The 26,047-nt window shown below is 31.9% G+C and overlaps 1 protein-coding gene across 5 annotated transcripts in view; it reads right to left on the bottom strand.

Moving 5' to 3' along the window:
• Window positions 1-26,047, bottom strand: part of KIAA2026 (KIAA2026 ortholog) — a 97,638-nt gene that overhangs the window by 15,416 nt on the left and 56,175 nt on the right. For 4 of the 5 annotated variants that reach the window (XM_057720120.1, XM_057720122.1, XM_057720123.1 and 1 more), the window contains 2 exons: window positions 17,533-17,612; window positions 9,256-9,345 (listed from right to left, as the gene is read on the bottom strand). In XM_057720120.1, the coding sequence (XP_057576103.1) occupies window positions 9,256-9,345; window positions 17,533-17,612 (170 nt within the window). The remainder of the gene's footprint in view (window positions 1-9,255; window positions 9,346-17,532; window positions 17,613-26,047) is intronic. The other variant, XM_057720121.1, reaches the window with a different exon arrangement.

Here is a 26,047-nt window from a genome sequence, read left to right as displayed (position 1 = left end):
TAATTTGTTTACACAAATCATTCTATTACTTATATAGGTTTTCTTATAACACTATACCTAAACAAAATAGGTATCAACAGTTACATAAGAAAAGATTAACATTATTTATAAATATGCAAAGAATGCTTTTTTAAATTGAAAGGATATTATTGTAAAGATGATAAAAAGATAATTTTTATTAAAAAGAACAGTACAAAAACATAACGTATATGAAAAAGGCATCAATGCTCTTTTTCTACATGCTTTTACTTACAAATATGTTGTTACAGCACAGAAACAGGGATCATATGACAAAATACTTTTTGTTATAGGCTTTGTGCTTGTCACAGACATAAATCACATGGTGGAAAGGGATCAGATAATAATACATCACGCTTTTCAAATAAAACTCAAATAACTTTTAGAAAAGCCAGATGGATTTGTATGCAAAGATGTCTCACTGAAAATCACCAGCAATATCCAAAGGCAGGTTGCAAATAATTTAAATGCAAATGTATAAAAACATAGCACAAATCAAATTAACTGTAATTAAGTATTTTAACAACCTAATTATCTGGCATTCTCCTTACTCTAAGTAATATTAAGTGAAAAGGTAATAAGTATTTACTTTTTTTTTTCTTATTGCTCACCTAAAGAAACTACCACTATATTAGTATATTCCTGCATAGTCACAGTTTTGAGGGTAAAACATCACTTTCATCTTGTTGGTATACAGTCCCTTGAAAAAGTACTAGTTAGACAGTATAGTGAAATGTTTGCATATTAATATGGAAAAAGTTAAAATGTATTTTAACACTGCCAGAGGTTCTAATATGAACTATCCTATTACATACTAGTATTTCCTCTTTAGGTATTCTCACCCATTTTCTCTTAAGACTAATTCAATAGAAAAGGAAAGCATTTGTACTTTATTTTAAAGATACCCTACTTTGCACAGCATGTACAACATTTCCATTATATTCTAAATTAGCATTTAACTAGAAAGCATGAAGACAAACAACTATATCAGTGATAATACTGGAAGTTTCAGTGTCATTTGGCTTTGTAGAGAGGGTGGACAGATCACATTCCCAGTGAGGTAGTTACTATTACTGGGGGAAGAAAATCTAACAATATGTATGCAACCATTTTCATTCACAAAGAAGAAAAAATCCTGAACCAGAAATTAGCCACTGGGCAAGTATCTGAACTTGATCCTTCTTAGTAATTGGTGGAAACAAAGAAGTTGATAAAATTTTATCAAATCTATACCTGATACCAGAAAGGTGGGTTCTCAAGTAATTTACTGCACAATCTGAAATCACTAAGTAATATTACATTTCGTATCATCAGAGCATAAAAATTTTCATGTAAGTGAAATTAAGACTGGGAATATCTTAAAAGCAGGGTCAGTATCCTACTTATTTTTACTTTCTCAGGCTCTATCACAACACCTGCAGAGAGTAGGCCCACAATAAGTATTCAAACTACAGAAGTAAATTTCTTAGCTAACTGAGCTTTTCTACTTAGCTGCAAAAAATTTTAAAAAACTGATAGAAACATTCCTAAAATATATGTCTTCCAGATTTTCTAAGTACACAATGAATATAATTTAATGCTTGATGACTTGGATCATCATTATGAACAAGTTATTGTTTCATATTTTAAAGCAGTGACTCTAGGGTTTATAAGGCTATAACCTACATTCCTATATTAAGTGGTTATTGATTACTAATAGTTTTGGACTCCTAAAATCTGCTTTCGCAGGTTTTTTTCCTCAACTGTCTATTGGCATTTTATGCTACAGCAACTAAATCTGCCTTAAATGCCCCTTGTCCTAATTAAAAGCACCTGCTACAACTACTTAGCATCATATCTTCATTTAAAGACACTGGTTCCATGCAAGGATTTTTTTCTATTTTAAAGTGCTAGAGATCCACAGGTGGACTCTGTGCCTTCTATTTAGACTCCTTTTTATTCTGATAGATTTGGGGTTACTTTTCCTTCAATATATAATGTATCACTTTTACCTTTTTTTTTTTTTTTTTTTCAGTCTGGTAAGATGGTAGGAAAGTTTTATTACTGTTCAATCTTCTCCGTTTTTTGGATGATATTCTTCCCTAGTTCACAAAAGGTATTAAACTATTCTATCTTTAAATTTTAGGGGCTTTCCAAAGATTTTGATATCTCCTGTAATATATAAAAAAGAGAATGATGTGAAGCTCATTTTTTGGTCTTAAGTACCTCATGGATTTAAAGTCAATTTTCTAGAACTCTTGCCAGTGGAAGGCTATAGAGTATTAAATAGAAAAGAATACAAATTTACTTGGGGCTCTGAAAAATATTTTGCATTTAAATTGTTACTTATATTCTAACACATTTGTGTGATATGTAATTCAAAAGAGTTTAAGGCAAATTATAAAAGCCACACTATGAAGCTCTAACTACAGAAGGATCTGTTACCTAGTTCAATTCTTCCTTGAAGCTCACTCCATGCTGGGAACACGCAGCATTAATTCTCCGGCTGACGTAAAAATATGAAACAACAGTTTTCCCTTTTAATTGGAACTTTCATTGGAAGAAAAGAAGTGTTCAAATACTGTTTTTAAGAAAGTTTCCCTGATAGGCTACAAACTATGCCATATTGCAGTAGGTTGAAACAGTGAGCGCTATTAAGAGTTAAAATCCAGTTCTTAGTTGAGCAGAGTAGTTATTAAATGTCAAAAAATGCCCCAAAGCAAGACTTACCATAGATAAATGAGGATAACGCATTCTCAGATAATTCAGTGACTACAGTCAATTGAAGCTTTGTTTTACTAGCCAGCTATTGTCTGGTTCACGTTTCCTGTCATCTAGTCCCCTTTTCTTACTATTATTTTGAACATGTCAGTTAATATTTGATTCTTCATAAAGTTCTACTCCCAAATAATATATAAACATGTCATTAAGGGAAGTGAAGCAAGTGTCTAGAGTGTCTGGTGACTTCTGAATAAAAAAAATGGCTTGAAAATAAAAGATTAAGTCTTTTATAAAAGGACAGGAGTTAGCCCAACCAATCCTGATTAAAACTGAAAATTTATCCCCAGGATTGGGGATAAAAAGCTTAAGCTCTAAAGAGAATTCCTTGAGGATGAGGACTTTGTTTCAGTCTCTGAATTTCAACCAAGTTCCTTGGTATTATGCAACAGTACACAGAAGACAATGAGGAAGTATTTGCCTAATGAATAAGACCAGAATATGACAGGTAAAGAAACTTATTTTATTTGTTGTAGGTTTCCAAAAGGTTATTTTAATTTTTTGAAAGCTTTAAATATGACAATTTAAAGATAAAGTTTTTCCTCCCACAGCTGAGATAGTTCAGTTTTGTTAACCATTAGTTTATCAAAAGATCTAGAATAAGAAAACAAGATACATAAAAGACTTTTTTACTCTAAATAGATGGCTATAAAATAATTTTGATTTGATGTCTCACTGTGAGCAAATGGGATGTGGAGAGAAAAAGGAAAAATCTCACAATCCTACACTATAATAGAGTAAAACTTCTTTGTTACAGGTATTAGAAAATAAGATTAATATATAATAATTTCTTTGCCTTATATAAAGCTTTACCAAATGCAACTATGCTTTTGGGGTTCATATAAATTCATATAAATCAAGTTTTATACATAATTTGACTATATTTTTACCATTTACCTGCATACTATATCTTCATTTTTTAAGGATATTTTCCATCATATTTCTAAAAATGAACAAAGAAAATACATATACAACCAATTTATAACTTCATTTCCTATAGTGAAGATAAAAGGTAAATGGTGACCATACTTAAAAGGGGTCATAAATCATAATGAACTGCAGACAGCTGAGATGGATCTGAAGCTAAGGTCAAGAATTCTTCTAACTATCTGATAGAATTATAAAGGGTAAAGGTTAATGCTAACATTCACAAGTTCCATCAAATACAAGTCTTAATTAGAAACATATGATATACTAAAATACTCTGAACCATGGAATCTGGTGTACGATTTCACTGATTTCTACCTAAGTGTCAAAACATCAACTTGTTTTCTCCCCGTCATAAGTTGGCAGCAGCAACTTATTATGAGACTAGGGCCCTGAGCAAATACAGGCAGATGCCAGGGTTTTGCAATCTCTGGACAACTGACATTTGAGGCCAAATAACTCTTTGTTGTGGGGGGGCTGTCACGTGCATTGTAGGATCATTACAATGTAGAATATTTTTAGCAGCATGGCTGGCCTCTAGCCATTAAATGCCACTACCACCTCTTCAACTATGTCAATCAAAAACGTCTTCAGACACTGCCAAAGTCTCATAGTGGAGGTGGGGGTGGGGTGGGCACAAAATCATTCCTCATTGATAACCACTGGCTTTTATAAAACTCTGTGACCAAAAACGAGGGTGTCACTATCTCTGATCTAAGCTTCTGATTTCTCTAATGTTTGATCTAGCTAATGCACAGCCTCTGGTTAGGCAAGAGAAGTGCTATTACAGTATTATGAATTTAAATTATTTTAAGAACATAATGGGGACTTCCCTGGTGGTCCAGTGGTTAAGAATCCATCTTCCAATATAGGGGACACAGTTTGATCCCTGTTGGGGGAACTAAGATTCCACATGCCACAGGGCAACTAACCCCACACACCACAACTACTGAGCCCATGTGCTCTGGAGCCCACGCAGCACGCCACAACTAGAGAGAAGCCCTAGCGCAGCAATGAAGAGCCCACTCACGGCAACGAAAGATCCTGTGTGCCACAACTAAGACCCGACACAGCCAAAAATAAAGAAATATTAAAAAATAATAATTTTAAGAACATAATAAAGATTAATTTTATTCATGACTTGAAATGCCTTTCTAATTCTCTTAAACATGCCTTACAAAAATGCTCTTTGACATACTGTAATTATTATGCACATATTTTTTGGATGTTTTAAAAATTTAACATTTCACAAATACTCCTATGTAGTAACAATGATCTACAAATATTGTATTTTACTAGTCATATGATATACCACTGTATTAATTTTATTGCTTGGTTAGTCATCTCCCTACTGTTGGATATATGGGCTTTCCCCAAATTTCTACTATTAGAGACAGTCTGCTGAACAGACTGAATTATACTATTGTGTAAATTACTTTTTTGGGGGATAGGAGAGTAGGGTGCAAAATGGGGGGAATAAAAGTTAAATACCAATTAGAATTACAGGATCAAAGAGTATAGGTAGTTTTATAGCTTTTTTTACATACTGAATATGAAACAGAGAAATATCTGAAGTCTGTCCTAAAACCTGCTCAGTTTTGAGATGCTTAACTGCTAAAAGGTACATTAGAAAGATAGGGTATTATATTTTAAATTTTAGTTTATCTATATTGGTAAGACTATCATTTATCATTTCATAATCCAGACAAGATTTCTTTTCTTTTAACATTTTTTTTTGTCAAATGTTCACTCTTCCTTACACCCAATCTCTATACTGATTCTTCATTATCAAAGAAAAACTGAAACCTCTTTGAAGATCTAAACTATGATATAAAACATAAGGAGAGCAAATATGAGAAAAAAAGGGTCACATGAAAAATTCAGAAACATAACCACTTCTGCATTTGCCTGACAAAAATCTAAGTTCGATTATTTAGAGAGCAAAAATGTCTAATAAATTTCAAATATACTAGGATCAGGACAATTTATCAATATCTTAGCTCTATCTTTCTGGAAAACTAATAAATTTCCTAAATTAAAGAGACTATTTTCCAAATAATTATGCAAAATGCAATTTTAATCTCTTGACTAAAACCACAAAAATAAAAACAATAAAATGTCATGATTTCTCCTTTAGAGCACTAAAAAAATTCTATGATCTAAATAATAATGAGATAGACAAAATTAAAGGATTTTGTCAAACTACATACTTCTATTTATGTCAGTCAAATGTCTCACTTTAAACAAAACTTGGGTAGATAACTGGTATAGCACTGTAAGATGTAAAAGACATGAATAAGCCCTTAAATGAAGTAATGGAATCAAGTGAACTAAAGCAAACTCAAGAAAATTAAATCATTTTTTTCTCTCCTCATATTATAAATCATAAGTGGAATTAGTTGTTTTGCAAGGATAAGTAAACAATCTAGACTTTAAAAGACTGTAAATCTTTCAATACAATGCGTAACTCAATGGCAAAACCTCTAAGAGATTAAGAAAAGCCTTTTTAATGGAATGCTGACCTGGATGAAGAAATGGGGTAATTCTTCCTTGTTGCTTTGGTAGAAAAAACTATCTGGAAAGGCCCTGCAGAAGAGCTCCCAAAAGCAGTCAGGTGTTTAAATGAATCCATGTTAAATCCTCCATCACATATGTAATTTCTACCTTTAGTAAATAATGGCATTTATGATGACCAAATGTTTATATGGAATATATCTTCCTTGTTATTGAAGCCATTATTGTAGATATGAAAGCTGATGATGAATAATAGAATTGTTTTGACTCTAAACACTACTTTTCACAGTGATATCTTCTTATGAAGATCAATATTAATACTTCATTTGTCTGGCAACAGTGAAGGAAGCTCACCAGGCAAGGAATAAGCAAAATGGCTATCACTACCACCAAGTTCATATATTTCATTAATAAAATCCCTCAGAGGTCCTAACCATGAGGCCAATTCTAATAATATGGCTACCTGCTTTGTAACCGACAGTTGATCAGCTAGGGAGAGTACATGGACACACAGAAGAAATGACAGGCTGACAATGAAGAGACAGAACAAAAGCAAAAAAACAAGCAACAAAAACCTTCAAAATATATAACCTAAAGGCCTATTGGTGAATGTTTAATTAGAGATACTGACATCAATACATTTTTAGGGTATCAGTACAATTATGGATATTCATAATGATCCCCAAGTCATGAGACATCACTATGTTCAGTATAGTACAAGGGGGCAGGGAAATTTTTTTCATTAAAGATTAAAGTAAGAATTTTAGTACTGAAAGTTTTGGTTTCAGTTTTCTAAAATTCAGTGTAGTGGAAGCCCTTATTTCCAGATGATGTCAGACAAACTGGTATTTAATATTAACATAAAAATTCAATAAAGTTAACTACTACAACTATCATCACACTCAGTATCAGCTTTTGTAAAAAATAAGGAATGACACTGAGATGCAAACTTCTACTATTATTTCCTTTATGCTGAGTGGCCATTTCATCGATTGAGATAAGTTGTTCATGAAAACAATATTTTAGTCAGTTTATTTAAGGGGAAAGTAGCCTGAATACTGGTAATCTGAATAACATTATCCCAAGTACAGTTCCAAGAACTTCTATTTCTTGAAGAGCAGAAAACATTTTAAAACTACTATGCAAATACCAAGGATCATGGACAAGTTAAAAATTTAGAGACACAAAATCTAATCAATTAAAACTGATAAAAAACCTAAAATCTTCTCATAAACATGCCCCCAAAGACTACAGAGTCAAATATTTGTAATTTTTGTCTTCTTTTACTCTTGTATTTGTTCCTAAGGAGGAAGGCAATATGCTTATACCTCATACCACCAAAGGAAGTGAGGTGGATGGCTTTATAGAAAAACTCTAGGATGCTTGCAAAAGTCTTTTTCTCTTACAATACATACCATAAGTACATAAGCTAATTATGCTTAAAACTATCCATTAAAACCAAATAAAACCCTAATTTATAATATGGGAACAAATTAAGATGCATACGTTATTGTTTGACTGCAACTAATAAAAACCAATTAGCAAATTTACTTAACAAAATTCTGCTTAGAGTCATGATGTATGAACAAGTCACTAAAAATAAATGGTTATAAATAAAACCCTGATTAAAAGACAATTCTTTCCTATTAAAGAACAGAATCAGTCAGTCCTTTATGAGCATACACATAAAACATACCAAAAAAACACTTTTGGCTAAGGAAAAAAATATGTTAACATAATATAGTTTGAGAAATATATCACAGAGATAAGTTTTAAAACAATACTTGGGGTTCATTCCACACCCAAAGATTGCCGATATACTCAAAACAAAACAAAAACCCCCTAAGTCTAACAGGGATCTAAAACATTTTTAATGGAAATAATTCTAAACTATACAGTTTCCCGTATTCAGAGATTATATATTGTACAAAATGTGTGTTGAACATGTTTTCTTTTTAATTGATGGCTATCATTATGAACATTATCCCATTTCTTAGATAATAGTAATACTCTCAGGGGTTTATCAATGAGAAATTTCTGAAATGCTTAAGGCTGTTTTATCTCTGTATTAAATAATCTCAGAAGGTTGTATTTTTATGGTACTTTAATTTCCTTCCTTCAGAGTACTACCAATATGTTCTTTCTGAACAGCATATAAAATGACCACTACAAATCTGCTGATATGAATGAAGCTTGCTGTATCACTAACCTTATTATCATACATAATTCTAGATAACAGGTTCTGAGCAAAGACCTAAAAGTGGTTTCATGACGTTTCCAAGGCATAAACAAAGCAATTTTTTAAAATGGTGATTGATTTTTTTCAATACTTAAAGCCTTCTTCGTTTATTTATTGGTGTGTAATTGTTTTAAATCTATGATATAACAAAACTATAAATGTCAGTTAAATGGATATTATTGATTTAATAAATAACATAATTGAGTGTTTTACCAAGCGCTGAGTGAATAAAAATAATGCCCCTTATACTCTACTCTCTCAAGAACAGTAAAAAGTGAAGGTAAAGATTAATTGTGAATTTAGTAGAGTGAAAGTTAAAAAAAAAGACCTTCGGCTAATAAAGGTTCTTAAAAAAGACATGTTAAGCATGTATCAAAAACATCTGGGGCAAGATTAAACAATTTACACACGTTATTTATGGCAGAGCTAATTAAAATTTTATGTTACTAAGCAATAAACTTCCATTAAAAGCATATAATTGTAATTAAGAATATCCACAAGGTAAGCACTACCCAAAAAACTACCAGTCAGAAAACAACCAACCAGTATATTGGGAAATATCTAAAACTACACCTGATATAAACCAGGCAAACAAAATTAATTTACTTGCCTCAGCACCATTTTTGTGTATTAAAAATGAAAAGCAGACCATACAGGAGAAATAAAAGAAACAATGTTTCTATTTTTCATTGCAAATTTTTATGTAATTCAGGACAACAAGATTTAAAAGGGTTTAGAAAAAAGCAGGAATAAATTTTAATGCTGACAATAATAGACAGAACTTTTGGATCAACACCTACCGATTTTTTTCTACTGTTTTCCAGATCTTTGAGTTCATTCTCGATTTTTGTGATTAATTCCCTGAGTTCATCAAGATTAGTGCAAATAAGCTAAAATAAAACACAAAAACACAGCTTGATAACACATAATATAAAACACCCAAAATGTGGTAACAAGTTGTTTTAACACACACTGACTTCACAATTATTTGTCTTTGTAACAGCAAAATGCAAAGAAAGCTCCGCAGTTTATATTTTAAAAGATATTTACTTGTTATGATGTATGAACTTCAGGCTTAGTATAAAATAAGCTGAAATTTCAACATTGGTGGTTTCATCCCACATCCCCAGCTTTCATTCCGCTTTATAATCCAGGTACTTTTTTTTTCTTTTTCTTTTAAACATTCTTAACTTTCAGCCCAGAATGACAAAGATCTGGAAACTCATCCTAGATTTCACAGGTTACTGAATCACCTTTAAGAAATGCTTCATTAAGCAGTCTCCTAGCAGGTGATAAATGCCCCCCTGGAGAACTATCGTTTTACCTTTGCTTTGGTTGCTTACTATACAGTTTAACAAATTGTATTATCACTGTTGCGACTGCTAATAAAGAGGGAAGGGACTTCAACTATATGCATATATTCAAAGAAGTTAATGAAATTAAGTAGACATTCTTAATATGATCTTAGTAGTTTTTAATAAAACCATCTCCAAAGATAGCATCTATTTCCTTTCATAATTGTGTGGTTCATTTTATTTCACCTTGGTAATGTTGGCAAACGGCCAAAACACTTGGTCTTTAGTTATAAATTAATAATCAAACTAGTTTGGCTTAATTACTAAAGATTTAAACAGTGATGTGTCAGCAACAATAACAGAAATATTAGTAACTACATTTTCGTTCTTGTAAAGTTAAACTGAATTTTTTAAATTAGCTTGATATATTTAACTTTTTCTAAAATAATTTAAGCTTATATTTTAAAAAATCTGTTGTGAAAAAGAAATAGAAGATTTCTACAACAGAACTGCAACCACATACAGAGGAAAAGTTTTAGATTAATGAAAGTCTTGTAATGTTTATACTGTGTGATAATGAAAAAACCCACTATACTTATAAAGTTATTAATTCATCATTAATTTTTTTTATCAGTCCCATGTTCCTTACATTCATTAATTTCTTATAAGGGTATTGTTTTCCTAAAAGGCATATTGTTTAAAAGAAAACAAACAAAAACAAAAGCAAAAGTGGGTTACAACAAGATCATTTTTAGTGACTTCTATGTTACAAAATGGGAGACTAGGAGCCCTGACACTTTCTTTATCAAGTTGAACCATATGAAATCACTGATATGCCTTTGACCTACAAAAATGGCAACATGGTTCAACCTAACAGACTAAGAAAAAATTATCACAGGTAACATACATTATAATTAGTATTAATAATTATTAGAAACAGCTACATAACTTCAAACAGAACTGACAAAGCAGGGAAAATATGTATTTAAGTAACCCAAACTAAATAATTTCAGAGTAGAAAACAGTATGCGATGATGTAATAGGACAGTGCGGCTGGTATTTATTACACACTACACATTGCCATTTGCCAAATCTAGAATTATGGAAGAAATGCTAATGCTTAAGCTGTGGACTAGCTAATTATGTAAGTGCCTCTAGAACTAGATAATGCCTTCAACTGCTATTATATCAGTAAAGCCTCAGAACCATGTTGGCCCTGCACAAGGTTTCTAGTAAGTACTCAGTGGGAACTAAACTTCCCATTGTATAATCTGCTATTATGACTACCATGTCAAATTTGCCACAGAGTTTGCAGATGGTTACACCCCTTTCACTGAACTTGATGTATTAGTAACAGCATGGATTTCTCATTTACACATATGGCAAAGCTCAGAAGAATTTTCACTTACATCTCAAGCTGTCTTATTATACATAGAGTAAGGATACATTTTTCATGTACATTGTAGAAACTTATAGCAACAATGAAAACATATACCCCTACACCTGAACACATCCTAAAAAATTTAAGATCTTTTAATTAGCAGTTAGTCATAAGATCAGCAAATATTTATATTCTGTTTAAGGGAACAGATAACAGTTCTGAAGTCAAACCTGGAATGATTTCCACAGTTTAAGAGCTATATAAAAAAACACTTTCAAGTGGCTTTCCCAGTTTGTAAGCTGTACTAAATCAGTGCTTCTCAAACTTTAATGTGTGTAAGAATCACCTGGGAATCTTGTTAAAAGGAAGTTTTTTGATTTAGTAGGTCTGAGGTGGAACATAGGATTCTGCATTTGTAACAAGTTCCCAGGTATGGTTTGTAGATCACATTATTGAGCAATAATATACTAAATGATTATGAATTACAAATCCGCATGGCTACGGAAATATTCTAGTAGTATGGAGCTAAATGAGTATGAAAATTCAGAGAGATTAATTTCCAAATAGGGGATGGAACACTGAATTAAGTGCACAATAAATGTTCTTTAAATGACATGACTCAAACATAAATTTTGTTGAACTTGAGGATCAAAATATTTTTAGCAATATTTACTCTGAAGTTATCTTAAAATGACTTAGTATCTACATAACAATTTATACCCTATATACTAATATATACCTCTCTCTACATATATATGTAATACCTAATGTATATACCCAAAATATAGTCAAGTTGAGACACTAGAAAATTTTGTATGGGAACATAATTCTAATTTTGTTACTGATATCAAGGGAAAAATAATTTGATTTATGCCAATTCTGTCATATATACACTCTATTCCTTCTCTTTGCAAAGTAAGGCATATGTGTGGCCTTTATATTCAACTAAATTTCAAATGGTGCTTTTAAAAATATTTAGAATCAATCCAATAAGAAAAGTTCGCCTTAATAAGGAGAACAGATGCATTTTTTGAACAAAGCAAAACACCTTATTAAGATCTCCTTCTCATTACCTTAAATTGGAAAAAAATATCTAAGGCTCAGTGCCTCCAGGGGTGAAAAGGAAAGCTCCACAGCAGCTTGGATTACAGTTGGGTCACACTGCCAACACTTATAAGAGAATGTTTTCAGTGATACTGCAGAGGTTACAAGAGTTTTATCCCCTAGGAAGAACCTCTTCAAGGCTGTCACACGCTCCCTCAAATTAACCATGACAGAGTCACAAAATCACAGATCTTAGATCTGAAAGGGATCCCCCCAAAAATGTAATTTGGTCCAAACCTTGGCCAAGGCTAAAAAGGTATATCTCCAATTCATATACAAGCTAGTTAAAATTAACAGAAATAAAGTAACCTACGATGACACACTCATAGAGGAAACCATGGAACCTAGGACTCCTCCTCCTCCTACTAGATCATATTCATTAAGGGTTCTCTCTAAACAAAATAAAACAAAAAAATCTAACAATAATTGAAAATGTATTAGTTTCAGGAATTAATTTATACCAAAGCTTTCACTTCTATTAAATGATAAATATTAAAAAGCCCTCTCTCCAACTCAAGAAGCAGAAATGTGTGTATACAGTGGGGGAGAAGAGGTCTTGTAGAGATCAAAAGAACTCTATAACCACATCTCAGAAAAATTACAAAGTAAATCATTTCCTATTTTATCACTACTTCAAGCTAGACATTATGCCCTTTGGGTATAAGTTTTGAGAGATATTTACTTTATTTGTTCCAAAAAGGACATAAGTAAGGTAGCATACAAAAGTAAAACAATATACTAAATTACATTAAAAAGCAAAAGGGAAAACAATGCAGGGAAGTCAAAATGAATAGGTCCAAATAAAATGGATCACATTTACTATCATTCTAATATAACACTCCAATAATTTATTATAAAAATTATAAGCAAAACATTAAATACATGGTATAAATTCAAAATTTATATTATAAATAGATAGCTAGTGGGAAGCTGCTGTATAACAAAGGGAGATCAAGATGGCCAGGACAGGGAGGGTGGGAGGGAGTGGCGGGAGGGAGGGGATATGGGGATATATGTATAAATACAGCTGATTCACTTTGGTGTACCTCAAAAGCTGGTACAAGAGTGTAAAGCAATTATATTCCAACAAAAAGCTTAAAAAAAATCTATATTATATTTCAAATAAAATTACATTGACATCTGTTGAAACTATTAGGACAGGAAAATTCCTTCTCACTTCTTACGATCATAATATCAGCAATAATGACTACTTCAAAACCTGCAAATAAAGATATCATGTGACATGACAAGTAAGTCCGATTAACAAGTTAAAACATTTTTATATCACTAAATGATTAAAAACCAATATATCTCTCAATGTTCTACACATAAAATTGGAAAAAATTTTAAGGGGGAAGTAAAACCCCATGATGTTAAAAGTGAAACAAAAAGCTTAAGTTGAAAATACTCATTTTAACAGGCAGCAATTCAAAATAACAATACAACCAAAAGGTTCTTAACTCAGTGAAGCAGTTAAACTCGAATTTTAATTTTGGTCCCAATTTGTCACACTGAGGATAGTACTTTATTTCATTGGTTTCTCCATTGGTTAAATGGAGACGTAGAGTTTTTTTTTTCAGAGGTTAAATGGAGAAGTAGAGTTTTTTTTTCAGAGGTATGTTAAGGATCAGTGAGTTTATGCTTATGTTTAAAAATAATACCTCCATGTAAGTTTTAGTCAACTGCTGGATTCCGGATTTCCTCTGCAAAGGAACCTTTAGAATAAATCACACGTATGGAATAGGAACATCACACATGACATGAAAGATTCTGATTACCAATAAAAAGCAGAGTCATGGTAACCACAGCTTTTAAATTATTTTAAAAACTTACTGAGACTTGACAAACTAAGTTTTAAGAATACTTTCTATGACTGTTATAACTGTACAAAAAGAGAATTTACATAATATTAGATTTCTTTCTCAAATATTAAACAAATTAAAAGGCTTCTGGGTAAAAATTAACTTTATTAAGAAAATCAATATTCACTTTTTAATCTAAATGTCTTTCTTGTATTATAAAACTAATACAGAAAAACAAAAAAATAATCCAGTCAATTTAACAAAGTAATCAGTTACTGTTAAATTTGACATAATAGCTTAAATCACCAACATGCTAAAGACTAAAAATTAAAATATTTCCTAACTTTTTGCAACTACTGTTAAGTAAAAAACATGACAAGTTCCCCTATATGCCAAATGTATAAGCCACTATAACACTAGAGTAGGGAGGGCTAAGCATAAGTTTTCCCTCTAATAAAATATGATACAAATAATATTACTTGGTTTTTCACTTTTCAAATACTTGCAGGCTTAATGATGAAATTTCATGATTTATGAAATATGACCAAATCTAAGATTTAGTTCAAGGTCTTAAACTGCTGAAAAAAGTGGTAAAGGTCAGTAACAGATGCTCTTAAACCAACTCAACTGATTTTCCCGCTCATAAACTCAGTACTTTTAGCCTGAAGCATCTGGCACGCTTATTTGAAAAAATAGATAAGATAATAAAACAGTAAATTCTATCATTTAATCCCCACAACAACACTATAAGGTGGGAACCAATATTATTCCATTGTACAGATGAGGAATTGGAAGCTCAAATGGTTAAGTAATAACTTACTCAAGGTTATAGAGTTAGCGCTAAGATGGCATTTGCAAGTAGCCTGGTTCCAGAATCCACATGCTTAAGTACTATCCAGATTACTGATATCCACCTAGACCCACTGAATCAGGGATGGACCCTTAGAAGATGAAACCCAGGACTTTTCATTTTTAAAGTATCAGATTATGTTTATACTATTTAAAGTTTGAGAACCACTGATATAACTCCTAAGAAAAAGTGGCACAGATATGGTCAGTCCCATTATAATATACACACAAATATAAATAAATAGGCCTTTGACTGCTTCCAGTGTATACTTTAAATAGGGGTGGGATGATTATTTTCTTACAATGAGGTATAGACATTACTTGCGTATATAAACATAAATTCTTCCTGAAGCAAACAGGCTTACAGGTTTGATCTAACTTTAAAGAAGTCAACAACCACTATTAAATTAAAAAGGAGTTGAGGTCAAAACAGGATGCACTTTTTTTTAATTCACCAGAACTTAAAAAACAAACAATGCCCCCCCCCCCCCAAAAAAAACCCCAAAACAACCTTCACACAATCCCTGGATATGTTTCTGAGGTGCTAAATGTCATATTGCTAGAACTGTTGAGAGTAAATAAACTCAATTCTTTGTTATATAATACCAGTCTTCTTATATGCGGGAGATTTTCGAATAATTAAAGAAACAAACTACATCAAATTATTTTGAAGCCAAAACTATAAGTTCTGCATGTAACAACAAAGTTTACTAGTGACTAATACTATCTCCCATTCTTTGCTTATTTGAAGCAAATGACCTATTTCCTGGGAAACAGCTGTCAATTTTCTTTCTCAGTAACACCACGGTATTTAAATATAAACTAGGCATAAGAACCACTGTTCTCATAAGTCTATTTCCCATCCCTAGCCAAACACACACACACCCCTCTCCCCACCACCCCACCCTCTTTCTAGGACACCTTAAGAACTAGGAAGAGGACTTTATTTGTTTATGTTAGTTCAATCTAGCAAAGCAAAACATGTACTTTTGACCTTAAGCTTCTGAGTGGTAAGCAAATGGTTGGTAACTAACTAAAAGCATCACTTAGGACAAGTGTTTTTCATACTTTTTTGCCCACAACCCATAGTCAAAAATACATTTTACGTTGCATGTCAGTTAACACACAATGGAAACCAAAGTTTTATGAAACAATATTACCCTAACTACATTTGAAATACTCTTAAAATTTATTTTCTATTTTAACTTTGTTAGCTTAAAAAAGAACTGCTGCTCATGCAATCCACTAAGTTGATTTCATGGCTCACTAATGAATACCACCTGCAACGGAAAAACAAACAAAAAACCCCCTAAAAAAATACTGTCTATGCTGTCTGTGCCACTTATTACATATAAAAATCCATCCATTAACACAGGGATGAAGGCAAATATCAATAGCTGATCAGACCTGTCCTGAGATCCATATTCCCAGGATGAATACTCTGAGGTATTAAGGAAAAAAATGAGTGGGAGAAACAGCAAAGGCTAGCATGAAATCAGTGGAAGAAGGAATGACAAAACACTATTACAGCATTTAATAACATGCACAAGCAATGGAAGAAAGGCCTCTAAGTAAACAGTAAATACACATTTCTTTTAAACTTAATATGCTGGAACCAAGGTTACTTTATATAAAAGGATTTTGTAGAAATGGCTGTAATTCATCCTAAGGATGTCATTAAAAATATTCTAAAATACTAAGAGAAAAACATGTCTATTTTCTTTTACTGTTCCTTTAAAAGTATTAAATTTTACCAATTAGTAACTTCCATAAAAAAATACTTCCAAAATAAAATTTTTACTGAAAAAAAGATGTATCTACATATTTGGATACATGTAACTGTTAAATTCACATTACATATTATCAGTATTTTCATAGTTGTTACTCCTTTATTTTCTTCTTTACTTGAGACTAAAAGAAATTCATTTTAACATCACTTTTATTTTTTGGTGATTAAGTACTAAGTACCAGAAATAGATTGGACATACTAATACAAACAAAATTCTTAAAGAGTCATTTGTTGTAGAAAACTCGTTTTATAAAGTAGAAAAAAAAGTGTTATTTAACTAAGGTGAACTCTGCTTATTCTAATATCAGCTACAAACAGAAAACTCTTCACATAATCATACAGCAGTACATACAAGTACTTTTTTCATTTTGCAGAAATGTTTAAAAACCATCCAATTAACCTTTACTTAATATTCTCTCTAAAGTTCATATATAGCTGCATTAAAAGATTTACTTTTTAAGTTAATAAGTCTACCATTTCTATAGTGTCCGAATAAATGAAAATGGATTACCTACACAATATTACCATGTACAAATTATAGTTAGTTCTTGGAAGACTTTCATTGACACATTTATACATATATACATTTCTACTAAACTACTTCTACAAAACAGTACAGTGTATAAAAAACCACAGAGATTTTTGACTATCAAGAGACAAAAAGAGAGGCAAACATTTTTTAAATACTAGCAGATTAAACTTTAGGTATGTTGGCACTTGCAAGGAAAAAGTCATAGTTGGAAACATTTCACTGAAAGTATTGTGTGTTATGGCAAAATTTACCCAGTCTCTTGAGGAACAATATAAACACTGAAACAAAAAATTAAAAAACATTGAGACAAAACTGAAACATTTACCTGAAATTCTGGTACAGTAGGTGACTTTGTGACAGTTTTCCTCTTCTTTGTGATTGCTTTTTTAGATATGGATTTTTTTCCTTTCAAGATTAAAAGAGAAAAGCTTCATAATGCTGTTTATAGCACTTCATTAACAAAAACCAAATTACATAAAACCTTGGAAGTTAAATTATAACTAACAGATGGCTTCTAGTGAGTCAAATAAAAATGATGAATCAAAACAAGCCCCAGCAAAAGCAAACATTAAACTATAACTACCTGTAACAGACATATTAACAAATGGTGTTTTCTTTATATAAGAACCAAACTATTATAATCTCCAATATGTTGCACAGTACCAGAATTTATTACATTAAGATTTGGCAAAAAAGTCATATTACTACTGCTTAGTTAGAATCTAATTCACAACTTAAAATGAGGTTACATAAGAAAAAAACCTTACCTTTAACGAGTTCTGTAGTCAGGAACTTGCATAGAACTATACTCTGAAGACTGTGGTCTTTATTCAACCTAATGTGAAAATCCTCTCAGTCTAGCTTAGGAAACAAGGTTTTCCTTCTATCCCTTTAGTTCTGCACTCACCTAATGGGCTGTGGTTGGCAGTATTCAATAACCAGTTTTAAAACAAGGTAAACATTTCCCTTTAAAGTGTACCTAGTCATTTGTGCAATCAGAAATCAGTGGGAAAAATAAATCCACATTCTTAAAGAAATCCAGTTCATAGCATAGATTAAAGTATATATAATCTAAAATACATATTTAACTGAACAAGAGAGATACATACATACATACAGTCTCTATTTTTTACTAAGGAACATATTAAAGTAAATGTTTACTCCCCGTTTGCAATCAGCAAAATCAATTAATAAATTGTTATTTATTCAACAAACACAAGATACAGTACAATTTATGGGGACAACAAAGAATTATAAAATGGAAACCCTGTCCTCCAAGAGTTTACAATCTATGTAAGGGAATAAAAAATTAATTAGAAATACTTAATTTTAATTCACAACCATTTGTAGGCTAAAATCAGCTTAAAAATTACTATTTTTCCAAAAGAGAAAATGACTAAGTACCAAAAGCAAATCTGCTATACTACATAATTCCTAACTGTTCTTTTCTAAATATTTTCCTACATAGAATGGTCTTCTTGCATGAAAACAGTTAATTTGATTGCAACATTTTATTCAACTCATAAGCACAATTCCAGTTTGCAATATAACTGTTTTTTCTTCTGTATTCCTTTTTAATCATATCACAGAACTGCAGTTTGGATCATTTCTAACTCTGACAACAAAATGCAAGTAGAGCATACGTGAACTGCTGCAAATTTTCAGTTGCTGAGATTCACGTGGGTTTTAGTGTTTTGTTCTAATAGGTAACAACCTGTTATTTGACATTTGCTTTTAATTAAATTTAAAAACCTAATGTATATTTCTTTTCTTATCACTGTTATTTGCTTATGTGCTCACACTACCTATACTAGAACTAAACTCATACAAAAACAGGTAAGTGGGTAAACTGCTTTAGCAATATTCAAGGAGAAGTGATTAAATTCTTGGTATCTCTATAATACAGCTGGTAACTGATTTCTAAACCGGGTGCAATAGGTACCTCTCAAGGGGACTGATGAATCTGAACACCAAAATGCCTTCCCTCTATATGCTACTTTTACTATTCTTAAAAGTTCATGGGAAAAGATTTAACTGCTTGCTGACTTAAGACAGAGTTCGAAGGAAATGAAATCCTTCCTCATTCCTATTCCTTGCCCCCCTCAGCACTCCTCTAGCTCCTCTAGCTAGCTTTTTAAAAATAATTTGATTTTGTATTTATTTCCCAATTAATTTCATATTATTACCACAGAGGCACTAAACTTAGGTACTAAATTCTATTAACTCCAACAGTCAACTATTTGAATAAATTAAACAGCTGAGGTGGTTACAAGGTATCTCCTTTCACCATGTCATTAAGATACTTAAATGCTATTAAGTAACTAGGAGTAGTACTGTGTAGTAGTTTTAAGCTTGAGTTTTGGAACTAAGCTACCTGGGTTTGGAATATCAGCTTTAACCACCTACTAGATGGAAGACCTTGAGCAGTTTCTTCATCTCTAAAACAGAGATAATGATATCACCTACTTTGTGACAATTAAATGAGTTAAAACATGTTAAGAGCTTAGACTACTGCTAGGCACACAGTAAATCATCAATAAAGGTCAGTAGTTGTTCTCATCTGCCTTAGCTAAGTTGTGACAAGAGTTTAAACAAAATGTTTACTATCTTTTAACCTTCTTCAAATTCTTTTATTAACTTACTCCATCAGTTTAGTTCTTCCTGTCTTTCGTCTTTTGTGCTACCACTCGACTTTGTACATATATCAATTAATGTAACACTTATATGGTATTAAAATTATTTGTTTATATGTTTCTCTTCCTTACTAGATTGGGAATTATTGACGACAGAAATCCTATTATTCATTTTGCATGTACATCATTTAGCACACAAGTTAAGAGAAATGATCCTTAAATACAAGAACTGTACTCTTCATCAGAAATTTTATCAGTTTGGGGATAGGGAAAGGGAGGCAGGTAATTGTTTTCAATTCTGAGGGTCAATCTGAGTCCATCTTATAATGAGGAAAACACTGACAAAGAATTTTAATAATTTACACAATTTACCAAAGAGTTTCACAACATGACCTAGGAATGGCAGTAAGGAAACTAACATTTGAGAGCCTGCTATACCTCAGACACTTAGGTGATATATGAATTACCTCAGTTAATTCTCAAAACAACCCTCCACGCTAGGCAATACCCCCTATTGTAATGTGGGATAAACGGAAGATCAAAAAAGTTACTTAACTTACTTAAGTGTTACACTGTAATAAGTAAGCCCCATAGCCAGGGACTCAAACTTCAAAGTCCAAGCTCTTTCCAGGATGTAATTCTAACCTCTCAAAAAAATCAGTTACTATTTATTGATTCGTACAGTGTGCTAGGCACCATGCTAGGTGCTATGCATTTGGTATTCCATTAATCCTTGTAAAAATACAGCAAGGTGGGTATTATCTCATTTTTCACAGAGAGAAATAGGCTATAAACAGGTTAATTGATGGAGAATTTACAGCTAATATGCACTGGACCATATATTTGTACTAGATGTGTCTCACTTCAAAGCTGTGCTCCTTCTATGGTAAAATACTGCACTTTTTTTCAGCTTTTCTGCAGGAATGTAATCTGTATTTGATTGATTTCAAAGCATTCCTTTTGATTAGGGTTATAAGATTTGCATATTAATTATTACTTAATACCTTCAGACTATGTCCTCAACAAAACAATCTGAATACAAATTTTCCTACATTCTTCAATAAAAATCAACTGTTACTTTTTTTATTAAACGTTACTTTTAAAATGGAGCATGGGATACCATAAAACCACACAGCCTTTGGTAATCTTTGCTCCAGGGCAAGCTGTATAGAGGGCAAGTTACATACTGCCCCCCAGTGGGCTTCCATTCCTCTACCACTTACTTGATCACACCAGGGCTTCTACCCACACTGCCGTAAGTCACCTAGCCTCACAAAATATAATTGTCAGAAGTCAATTTAAAACATACAAAGAATTTCAACACAATTCCTGGGCCTAAAACACAGACATGGGCAAAAAGTGAATGTCAGCATGTACCTAGAAATGGATACGGAAACCTAAATATGGCCTAGTGATTAACGATACAAAGCACAGCCTAATGAAGCCTTTTAAAATTATGCTTAGATCAGCTCTAGAAGGAAGCTCAACTTAAGAGGGAAAAATATAACTAAAAATATATTTTACACTATGCCTTAGGCATAAAATTGTAGTCTTCTAGAATATGGAGATACACCTCTTACCAGGAAAATTAAGGTGACTATCATTCCCAATCCAACTCTTTCCTTAGTCTCTCATTCTTCATCTTCACCTGGTTTCCCTGCCTATGTTCACTCCTTGGCAACTTGGACTATTCAGGCTTCCACTTCAATGCTCCTAGATTCAGCCTTCCCATGTTTAAAAATTATTCCAACACATACACTACTCTCTCAGTACTTTCATTTTAGGAATCTTAATGTGAATGGATACCAAGCCATTAATCACTGTTAAAAGTAAAAACCCAAGGGCAATTGTATTATTAGTGATTCTGGGAAGTGCCTAGCTAGACTGTAAAGTCACAGAAACAGTCTAAATATGACTTTTATTTACTAAATGTCCATATCTTGGCTAATATTTATATTCTATAGAAGTTTCTGGAATGTTCTAAGTAAGCCATCTGACTTTAATAAAACAGCTGATTTTCCTTCTATTCTTGCCTATGAGCAAATTTCTCTTCATACTGGTATTTTTTTAAACCCTATAAAATAATTCAATAACTCCTGAATACCTATTTCTTTTTTCCCCCTTTAACTTAGAATACTGAATTAGTTGTCAGATTCTGCTACTTACTGCAACATCTCTCAAAATTTATTTTCTTCGGTCAATATGTTAGGATAGTCATATAATCATGCCTCATCCGGATTTAGAATTTCCTCTTCTGGAGTGATCTTCTACCCCTTCATTTTCATAAACACTGCCAGTTTCTTTTTAAAGCTCTTTAATGGCATCTTAATTATCTTGCAACATTCCTTCTCCTAATCCAGCCACTTACTAGCTGTTTGACCTTGGGTATGTTAATAAAACTCTCTGTGCCTTAGTTTTTAAAATCTATAAAATCTATATAATGGGGATAATAATATCACCTACTTAGGAGTTTTATGAGGATTAAATGAGACAATATATACAAAGGCTTAAAATAGTGCCTGTCACACAGTAAGCATTATATGAGTATTAGGTTTTTTAGGGGTGGAGGAAATAGAAGACATTAAAATAAAAGGACATGGAGCATAGTTGATTCTTTCACTTTTGTATCTTAGCATCTTGATTTGGTCCTCTAAGAATTTTCCCCATAGAGACACATATAGTTAGATTCTATAGTAATATTAACACAGAGTTATACAACTGTTTCACAGATAAGGGCCTGGATATAATCAAATATTGTAGATTACATTACTTTCTCAGTCATTCCCTATAAAGAAGCCCATTACTTTTTACACATTTGATATACTTTATTTTAAGCTCATTTCCCTGCACTGTATTCCTGATTCAATTATCTAAAATAGCACCATACACCCAGAAAGATATCACCCCAAAATGGCATATTTCCATCATTCAAACATGTTTAAAACCCTCAACTTTTCAACTTTTTCCTTAAGTTTTTCTCTAATTCTGCTTATTTTTTTCAGTGACACCTGGCTTAATTATACCGCGATGGTTTTGCTCACATTATTAACCATTTTTCATCCACCCAACCCCCATTAGTCTTCAAAGTTCTTCATCCTCTATGAAATCTTATATAGCACACACGGATTCTGCCTCTCTTTGACCTTTGTACGGTCTTTACCATGAAGCTATTCACTATTTTGAACCTTAGTTTCTTCACCTATAAGAAAATAACACGATTTGTCTTATTTACTTTAATCGGTTTAGAGGAGCTAACACGAAATGATTTGGTTGAAAATAATGACCATGTAAGCAGGGAAAAACCCTCCAAATCAAACTGGCTGAAATGAATAACTTAAAACATCACACACGTTTTTGTAACAATTAATGAATCGAGTCATTTTTGTCTGTTTTTTTCAGGTTTTATAAAAAGTCCTCTCATTTTTAAAATTTCTAACTCATTTCAGTCAACTCTATCTACTCTACACAATCTATAATAGTGTATGACTGAAAATAACCAAAATGTCCAATAAGGAGGTTGGTTAAATGGACTACACAATACACATAACAACAATCCTATGCAGTCATTTTAAATGATGCTAGAGATCTATTTAGTGCACAAAGATGTTCATGATATACTGGTACATGGGGAAAAAAAGCAGATTGTAAAATGGTATGTATAGCATAATCCTATTCAAAAATATAAATGCCTTGAAAAAATATGAAAGATACATATTAAGGGGTAAATCTTAGTTACATCTGGGAGAACCATATTATGTGTGTTCATTTATTCGTTCAATAGATTCTAACACAATGTATTAGTCACTGTGCTAAGTGCTAGGGATGCAAAATCAGAAATAATCCTTCTGTTCTCAAGAATGTTATAGAACAGAGGGGAGACAATCATCAAAACAACATAGAAATAAATTCAACTATTAAGGATAAATTTTATAAGTAAGTATTATGAAGGAGAAGTATATGGCACTATAAGGACACACAACTGGGAAAATGCCAATGTTTTTCTCTTCTATAATGTTTCTAAGAGTAAGGAGCAGGCTTAAATAATTGAGAATAAATTCAAAATTTAAAAAGCAGAAGGAAAAGTCCAACTTTGAAAAATAGATTAAAATGCTTATGGGGTGCAAAACTGCCTCACGGTGCACTAAAATTATCAAATCATTTTCAACCAATTTGTCTTTGTGCCTTCTACTAAAAAATCATCTGCCATCACAATAAAAAGCCTTTACTACATTTGGAGATTCCACCAAAATTTAAGGCCTGTGTAATCAACATAAATTGGACCAGGTTAACTACATAAATCCAGATTAACTACATCTAGTTGACCCTAAGTAATGTTCATAAATCAGCCATGGATGACACAGTTTATCCCAAAGCATATCCTACAGAATACTATTACTTGAAAAAAAGCTCTGTATTCAAGTAAACCTGAAAAATATTAGGTTAAAAAAAACTAAACAGTTTTCTTCAAGATTTTCTGGAGTTCTTAACATACCAGCCCAGAATCATTTATGTACTAAAGTTTTAAAAATAACTTATATGATAACAAAACCTGTTATGAGGTTCTTTATAGTCTTCATCTAATTTAGTCTGACTATTGATACATTTTTCTGTAGAAATTATACATTTGATTACAGGGGCTGCCCTAAGCTCCACTGGGGATGTTATTTAATAAACATTATATATATCATAATACCCTTCTAAAATCTGAAGATTTCTTAAAAAAAAAAGAGAAAGAAAGTAAATAAAATCTGAAGATTTCTGTTTCAAAACACATCTGGTACAAGAGTTCTGTAAGATGCACTGTAGACTTGTACTAATGCACAATGTGAATCTATAAGAGGAATACTTCCCAAACCTGTGATCATGAAGCTCACTTTTAAAGAGTAAGAAAGGAAACACTGGATTAGGGTATGCCCCAAACTAACTATAAAAGGCCACAATGTCACATACCTAATAAAAAAGCTCAGAAAAACAAGTGTACAGAAAGATGTAAAACAAATGTATTGCTGTTGTTATATCATTTTATGTAGTACTGTTATGCCAGTAAGAAGTTTAGTGTCAGATAAAGAAAAAGAATTGGCCTATGCTTACTCAGTACTAAGTAGGGAGAGGGAAACTGTATTAGATTCTAGTATTTTTGAAACTGAAAACTGACTTTCTAAAATTTGCTCTGAAGATAAAATGAGAAAGTGTACAGGCGAGTGCATTATTTTCTTCTACTTCATGCCTGTAAGCCTTCTCTTCTCAACAAACAGGCTCAGAGAGCATGTACCAGTACCCACTGCATTTGCTTCTGAGTTTTATTCATCCACTTGTCTGGAACTGGACATGCAACTCTCAAATTTTTTCTCTGATCTACAAACCCTCTGAACTTACATTTTAAAAATGTAGCAACACTTTACTTGCTTACAACAGAAACTCCTTTTAATGCAATCCTTAGGAGTTAATACTTTTATTCTGCTATTGGCATAGTCTGTATAAGAGCTACATTAATATCTATTTTATTTTATAAACCATCATAAGCCATAACTACCTTTGAACAAATGAATAATAGGTCATAAATGAACACTTAAAAGGTTTTAGGTGACAATGGTATTAATAAAACAGTACTACATACTTCAGAATTGAAAAAAGTTTTTAAACTTTAAAATATTATTTAATATTTTAGAGGTTAGCATTTCAAAGAGAACTTGCCAAATCAAACTAAATTTATACAGCCTAATGGATTGCTTGCAAAATTTAAAGGATTTATTGCTGAGAGTCACTTTTAAAACTAGGTTTTTATCACCTGGGTCTATGTGGACCACTTTGCAATTTTTAGTTCAACAAATTAAGCCTGTTCTTGCTATAAATTTTCTAGTATTTCTTTATCAATTATTCATTACATACACATTTAAAAATACATTTAATTGTATTTAATCATTTAAATAACTAAGCTATAACAGCAACTATATCAGTTAAAATTCACTCCATTTGCCAACTTATCAAATTATTGTCGAATCTTAATAATCTTTGTTACTGAGGGAAGGAGTAAAAAACTTAAATCCACAAATTACAATAAATCACAACTCATTTTACTAAACAATTCAAAATTTTCCCAATCTGGCAACTTTTTATTAGTGTTAATAAATGAAGTTGATCATCTCCTTTCATCTCATCTATCCTCTTGGTAACTGAGACATAAATTGATTAAATGGCAAACAACAG

This window comes from Hippopotamus amphibius, chromosome 2 (genome assembly GCF_030028045.1).
Source record: "Hippopotamus amphibius kiboko isolate mHipAmp2 chromosome 2, mHipAmp2.hap2, whole genome shotgun sequence".
Taxonomy (NCBI): Eukaryota; Metazoa; Chordata; class Mammalia; order Artiodactyla; family Hippopotamidae; genus Hippopotamus; species Hippopotamus amphibius.
Note: the sequence above shows the minus strand (reverse complement) of the source record. Positions and strands in the feature narration are given on the sequence as shown.